A 7,529-nucleotide genomic window follows, 5' to 3' on the forward strand; every position below is an offset into this window, starting at 1 on the left:
AAAAAAAAAGAAGAGGGGGGGGGGGGCAGAGTGTAAAAAAAGAAGAAGAAGGTAAAAAAAGAAGTTAAAAACTGTTACTCAAGGAAAAAGCTTTTAGACAGATAAGGTAAAAGAAATCAAAGCAATTATTTCCAGTTATACACAGGCATTTCCCTATTGCGGCTAATACCATTCACCCAGTTTTCATATATTTTACCAAGTTAACCAAGTAAAATCACAGCAATTATTTCCAGATACACAACTGATTTTCCCCTTGTTGTTAAAAATATGCTAATAACATTTTCTCATATGTTCTATTATATTAACTTTGTGAAGTTAAACCTCTCCAAATAAGAGTTAATAAAGTTCATAAAAGTCTTTCCAAATGCTTAAAAAATTATTGTTTCTTGGTATTTGGGTAGAGAACTAGAAAAAGATCCTCCTATAGATGTTCATTATTCTAATTTGTATGTACCATTGTTAAATATTCCTAAACCTCAATAAAAAATAAAAAAAAAAAAGATGATTTTTTAAACACACCAGGTTCAATATTTATCTACATATAACCCACATGCTTTTACCTCCACCCAACAACTGACCAGACACTCACTGGAAGGAGTGGAACAGTTTGGCAACCTATGCTTGTACCAAGGAAGTTAATTTGAGTTATACAAAGTATGAACATAATTTATTATGTTCTGCATTATATATTGTAAAATATGATTACATTGTGTAAATTTCCACTCACTTATGCAAGTTGGATAAGCCAGTGCTGGTTCTGCTGATGTGCTGCCGAGGCCTGCTGGTTTAGCGCAAGTTGCGGTCAATGATGTTCTGTTAAAATACCCAACCTTACATGTAAAGTGGACTATTTCACCTTCTGTGTAAAATGTTTCACCATCATGTTTATCGTCCAGTTCTAAGAAGTTGTCATCAATTTGTTGTTGGTCTAAGTGACATGTACCTATGCATAAAAAATATTAACCAAAAACATAAAGAGCTGAAAAATAAAATAAATTATTCAGTCATTTAGAAGAAAATATCCAAGGATATGCCCCTACCTTTCTTCAGAAACCACCATACATGGTGCAGCCAGACTTATCCATTCTTCCCACCACTCCTCTTCTGTCTACATTGGTTTCCATTTCACCTCAGAATCAAATTCACGCTTCTGTGCTTTGTCTTCAAATCCCTCCACAGTTCTTGTCCCACATACCTTTCTGGCAAGATTAAAAAATACTCCCCTAGCCACTCTCTTTGCTACTCCAATGACCTACTAATGACTTTCTTGCTCACAACCTCATCACCTGCACCACTTCAAGACTTTTCTAGGGCCACCATGCTCTTTCTTGTATTCGAATTGCTCCTAATTTTTTCACTTCATTTCAAATTTGCATACCCAACTTCTTGGGTATGTCCCTAACTTCTTGGGTAACTGTCCCTTGAACTCTCACTACTTCATCTCCTCCCTCCTATTTTGTGCTACTTCCCCTACATTCTTCATTGTAAGTACCTTCTAGGAGGGTCCTCTCCTTCCCCTGTGTCATTTTCGACCTCTATTTAATGCATGATATGTTGTTTTTTTTATACGAGGAGGTGTTGAGAAGTTCCTGTCTTTGCCTCCTTCCAGATGAAATAGAAAAATGAATGTGGGGCCATATGACAGCCTAATATCTTAGTATGTAACTGTACAAATATCAGGACTTTGCATTTTTTAAAACTGGTTTTCTTTTAGTGAGAATCTGTGATGGCAGAGGCACAAGCAAGTTTCATGTCGTTGTATTTACAGGCCATCATGAAGTTTTTGTTTCTACAGGGAAAGTCAGCAAAGGACATTTACACTGAGATGTCACAAACATTGGGAGAGAAGTGTCCTTCCTACAGCACTGTCAAAACCTGGATATCTCGTTTTAAGACTGGGCATTTCACCATTGAAGATGAGCCCCGCAGTGGGCGCCCCCCAACCTCAACTGACCCGGCAACCTGCGATGCTGTCCATGAGCTGATTATTGAGGACCGGTGAATATCTGCAAAAAAGATAGCCCAGATAATTGACATCCCACAGGAGAGTGTTGGTTCTGTTATCACCACTATCCTAGACATGCGAAAGCTTTCAGCAAAGTGGGTGCCGAAATGTTCGAAATGTTTGAACAGTGATTAGAGGAAGAAACTAGTTGAAGCATCCAAAGCCGCTTGGCCTATTTTGAAGCTGCACAGGACTTTTTGGCTAGGTTAGTGACTGAGGATGAAACCTGGTGCCACAGCGGGTCCCGGAGGCCGAAGGAGTTCGGAACCCAGTCATGGCGTTCGTTATCTGGGACACAGACGGTATTCTTTTGGTGGACTACCTACCTCAGGGCTCTAGTAACACCAGACAGTATTATGCTAATGGACTCCTGGACCAGCTGAAGGAGGCAATTAAGATGAAACGCCGTGGAAAGTTGACCAAAGGGATCCTTTTTTTGCAGGATAATGCACCTGCCCACGCGTCCAGCGTTGTGGCTGCCAAATTGAACACCCTGGGTTTCCAATTGGTCTACCACCCCCCCCTATTCACCTGACCTGGCCCCTTCGAACTTTTATCTGTTCCCCAATACCTGAAGGGGCAACGTTTTGAGGACATTTGGGACATCAAAGATACCGCTGAGAGCTGGTTTGCGGCCCAACCAAAGGACTTTTATTTGAACGATGTAGAAAAGCTGCAACTTCGATGTACCAATGGCATCAGTCTCAAAGGGAAATATGTTGAATAAATGTGTTATTTCACAACTCTGGCTCTCTTCTTTCTGGGCAAAGCCAGGAGCTTTTCAGCACCCCCTCGTAACAATACAATTTATTAATAATATTAATAATAATAATATTAAAAATAATAACTATATTAGTAATAATAATAATATTACTGACACTGGTCTGGATTGTAATTATTTATTTATTTTTTACTTTCTTCTGGCATTTAAATTTCAGCTATCCATTTCTGAATACAAATACCCAGTGTTACAATGATAGCATTGTTTCTTGCTATACTTCCTAATTGTCTCAAACTACTGGCCCTCCCTTCACTTTTCATGGTGTATTAGGTATACCAGATTTTAACAGATGATGTCGCCTATGGAAAACATGTTGACAACTTTTCTGGAAAGGGCATATCCCTGACCCTTCTATAGAAGGTTATCCCTCTAATACACCATTGGATAGAAAACTACATTTGGCTGGGCATACGCTTTAAGCAAAAGGTATATAAAAAGCAATACTTACGTCCAGAAAAACATCTTTGATATTTCATCACTCCATCATAACAGAACGCTAATAAAGACCCTGGACGTCTATATTTCTTGTTACATTTTACTCTTACTTCCATATTGTGTTTATATGTCTTAAAAACATCTCCTGATGACACAAGCTCAATGTGATTTTTATCCAAATCATTGGTGAAAACTGTACAAGGCTCTGCAAGACATATTTGGATTTAGGAAAATGTATCTCAGTGAAATGTATCTTAGGAAGTAATATTTAGTACCTTTTATTGGTTACATGGAAAACAGAATTTCAATGTGATGAAACGGATCTGAAGTAATACTGTAGTTTTACTCCTTACAAGACAAATTCCTGCATCTGGATTGGTTATGAAGCAATCAGATAAGTATATAAATGTATTGCTTTGTTTACCATACAGCTGGTGAATAAGAGAATGACTGTCATCAGGAATTCCAAGGCACCTCTTCCCCATGTCTAAAAATTTTTTTGTTATGGGTCACCCCCTGGCAGGTGACACAGGATTACCAGAAGTTCACAAAATTTGTCTCCTTGTTTTCACCAAAGCATCCCACAAGAAGTGATGGGCCAGTGACCCCAGTGGCTACCTGACTATTTTGCTGCAAGGAGGTCACCAGGACGTGGCCCTCAGGCTCTCCTCACCAGGGGTGACAGGGATCAGACGGCTTAGAACAGTGTTTGGGCAAACAGCAATGAAGATAAAGTTGTGTAACAAGTTGAGGTCAGAGCAGGTGGCAAACACAGGCAAAGTTGAGGTCAAAGTCAAGCTGAAAAAATAAAGAATAGCAGAAGTAAAAGCATGCTGGGCAGAAAAACAGATAACATCCAGAGGATCCAGCAACCAGATCCTGGAACTAGAGAGGCTTAAATAGGATCCGCAACCAATAGCATGACCAGGACCAAATCAGCTCATTGGCAGCAGGACACACTCTATAATCCCCTTTAGCTTAGCACAGTGTGCCAGGGATGCAGAGGAGGACAAAGTTCATAGAACTAAAGTGAGGTTATGGATGCTACATGTTTCTAAACAGAGGAGCTGTAGGCGAAGTTGTAACACCAGCATTACAAAAGTCAAGCTCTTTTGATCAGGGTATGGTAAGAAGTACTCCTTGCCCCCTCAAACATCTACAAAAGACTGTTCATGCAGCTGAGCACAAGTGGAGAAAATCTGGCCTTAGCACTGGCTTCATTGACTACAAAGCCAAGCTACAAATCCTTAACATTGAACTCACTATCGCCAAGCAAAATTATTTCTCCGATGTCATATCCTCAAAAGCTTACTAACCAAACTATTCAACCTCTCCCTTTCTACTGTAATTTACCCCTCAGCTTTCAGACATGCTATTATTCTCTCTATCTTGAAAAACCCTCACTAGACCCCTCCCTACCTTCTAGATATGATTCTAACTCCGTTCTCCCATATGTTTCCAAATGTCTTGAGTGCCTTGTCTATAAAAGACTCACTGATCACCTGAGCACCAACTCTCTCCTTGACCCTCTCCAGTCTGGTTTTCGAGCTGCCTATTCCACAGAAACAGCCCTTACTAAAGTGGCCAATGACTTTATCAGAGCTAAGTCTCAAGGCAACTTTTCCCTTCTCCTTGATCTTTCCTCCGCTTTTGACACTGTTGATCAGCCCTTTGTAATCCGAATCATGAGCTCCATTGGTATCAGTGACACTTGGTTTGCTTCCTATCTCTCTGACCGCTCCTTTCAAGTTTCAATCAATGATAATTCCTCCTCTTTTACTCTCCCCCCTGTTGGTGTTCCCCAAGGGTTAGTTTTTGGACCATTTGTCTTTTCTCTACACACTTCTTATATTGGTAGTCTCATATCCTTCTTTGGTTTACAGTACTATCTGTATCCTTGTCAGCCATCACATCATGAATGTCTGACAGATTTCTGAAACTCAACCTGGATAAAACCAAACTGATCCCCCCCCCCCCTTATTCCAAATCTCCCCCTGACATATTCCTAACTGTTAATAACACTATTATTCATCCATCTCCTGGGGGACGTTGTCTAGGCATCACCTTTAAATCTGCCCTCTCCTTTTCTTCCCATATGTAGAACTTTTACCTGTGCAACATCTCCAAAATCTACCCCTTCCTGTCTCCAGAGACCACTAAACTCTGTGTACATGCTCTTATCATCTCTCGTCTGGACTACTGTAACTTCCTCCTCTCTGGTATTCCACTAATCTGTCTCTCTCCGCTCCAATCTAATATAAATGCTGCAGCCAGACTCATTCATCCTTCCCACCACTCCTTTTCTACTGCATCTCTTTGCAGTTCTCTTCATTGGTTTCCATTTCACCGTAGAATCAAATTCAAGCTCCTGTGGTTTTCCTTCAAATCCCTGCACAGTTTTTGTCCCAATTACTGTTCTGACCTGGTAAAAAAATACTCCCCAGGCTGCTCGCTTCGCTCCTTTAATGACCTACTAATGACTTCTTAGTCATAACCCCATCACATGCACGCCTCCTAGACTTTTCTATAGCTGCCATCACTCTCTGAAATGGTCTTCCTCGTCCCATTCACGTTGCTCCTACTTTCTGCTCCTTTAAAAGAGCCCTTAAAACACATCTTTTCAAACTTGCCTACTCATCTTCTTCTGTCTCTGCTAGTACTCACCCACCATTCCATATCCCCCTCTTACTGTATGCTGCTTCCCCACCTCTTAGATTGGAAGCACCTTGTGTTGTGTTGTCATTTGCAACCCCTATTTAATGTACAGAGCTGCGTAATAGGTTGGCGCTATATAAATCCTGTTTAATAATAATAGTTTAATAATAATAAATAGGCATGTTCCTGCTGTGTAAATAGAAACCATCTGACATGTACCATTCATAGCTTTCCTAATACCTATGTTCACCAGCTATAAAATAAACAATAAACTGGGTTTTTGACTAATTGCTTGAACTGCAAATTTGGCAGCGAATCTGCTTATGTGTACCAGTCCCTAACAGTGATTACCATTATATAAGTCTTTACTGCTTAGGTACTTACTGAGGCATTGTGGTAGTTCACTCCACTGACCATTTTCACATATTGCATTGTTCTGTCCATTATGTATGTAAAGCTCCTCACATTCAACATTTACTGAAGAGCCACTATCATATCGATCATTTTTAGGAATAAGCTTTCCATTTGAAATCTCTGGAGGATTACAGAACACTGAAAAGAAAAAAAAGAAAAGTAAAATGTAGGCTAAACCTAAAAGTGAACTGTAGGCAGATACAAAAGACAAAAATAAGTGCAAGTCTGTAGTCATTAATGCAACAATAAATGTGTTTTTAAATGCAAGGAGCTTAGGTATTTACATTTTACTCACAGCCTGGGCCAAGTCCAAGATGGCCTGGGCTCACAGAAAGAGGGTGGAATGACCTGGGCATGAGACTGAATATCACAGCAAGTTATTTTGTATTTTATGTTTTAATCCCATTTTATGTTATTATTTCTGGCTGAAGTTATGTTTTAGGAAAAAGTTTAAAAAATATATTTTTCATTAAAATTCAGTGTTGCACCTATATAAGTGTAATTCTTTTTGAAAGCACTTGAAGTAATTAAAGTATTATTTTTTAATAAAACATGAAGCTAAGAATCATATTATTGTATGTTAACATTAGGGACCAAATTAAAAAACATATTGGCAGACCCTTAGGTGGTTAAAAGGACGTGGCCTTCGAGAACCTGCAACTTCAATGATAAAGTGTTGAGAACCCAGTTTATAGTATAAGTTTTAGGAGGGGTGGTTGTGAAAGTTATTTAGGGCTGTTGAAGTTATGTACAAGATATGTTATGTCATTATGCTATGATATTTGGAAAATATATACTTTTGTTAAGTTTATTAGATAGCTGTTTGGCCATTTTATCCAATATCTTGTTGTGATTATTAGTGTGGGATTTGGGTCAAAGTGTTTAGGGGTGGTGGTTGAACAGCTGTAGGGGATTATCTGAGCTACCCCAGTCATGCAAAAGACTAAAAAGAAATGCAAAAATATATTTGACTTACGTGGAAGGATACATCTTGGGTATTTAATGTATCTGTTCTGGCATTTGGCTTCCAGACTTTCTTCTGGTACCATTCCTTTGGTACATTCAAATACAATTGCTTGTCCATTTTCAATAAAACTGCCCTCATCATACTGAATATTATTACGTGCCATTTCTGCTTCTTGTAACACACAGAAACCTAAACAAGAACCAAAAAATGTTCATACAGCCCCAAGTAATGCTTGAATGTGGTATATGATAGTCTCAATAAGAACAAATATA

General features: G+C 39.1%; 2 protein-coding genes across 2 annotated transcripts in view; both read right to left on the reverse strand.

The window, feature by feature from the left end:
• The window catches only part of LOC140342585 (coagulation factor XIII B chain-like), a 38,326-nt gene that overhangs the window by 8,882 nt on the left and 21,915 nt on the right, over nt 1-7,529 (reverse strand). The window lies entirely within an intron of this gene.
• On the reverse strand, nt 621-7,457 carry LOC140342586 (coagulation factor XIII B chain-like). Its single transcript, XM_072428825.1, has 4 exons — nt 7,267-7,457; nt 6,261-6,428; nt 3,235-3,426; nt 621-943 (listed from the first exon to the last, which is right to left on the reverse strand). Exons 1-4 carry the CDS (start codon nt 7,418-7,420, stop codon nt 636-638), a joined length of 822 nt encoding a protein of 273 aa, XP_072284926.1. The 5' UTR covers nt 7,421-7,457; the 3' UTR covers nt 621-635.

Source organism: Pyxicephalus adspersus, chromosome 12 (assembly GCF_032062135.1).
Source record: "Pyxicephalus adspersus chromosome 12, UCB_Pads_2.0, whole genome shotgun sequence".
Lineage (NCBI taxonomy): Eukaryota > Metazoa > Chordata > Amphibia > Anura > Pyxicephalidae > Pyxicephalus > Pyxicephalus adspersus.

What these genes read in the sequence shown, in the direction of transcription:
- LOC140342586 (XM_072428825.1), bottom strand. Translation starts at nt 7,420, where the DNA reads ATGGCACGTAATAATATTCAGTATGATGAGGGCAGTTTTATTGAAAAT. An exon ending in CCCAAGATGTATCCTTCCAC is followed by an intron (nt 6,429 to 7,266) that starts GTAAGTCAAATA and finishes TTTTCTTTTCAG; the next exon opens with TGTTCTGTAATCCTCCAGAG. An exon ending in TGAACTACCACAATGCCTCA is followed by an intron (nt 3,427 to 6,260) that starts GTAAGTACCTAA and finishes TATGTCTTGCAG; the next exon opens with AGCCTTGTACAGTTTTCACC.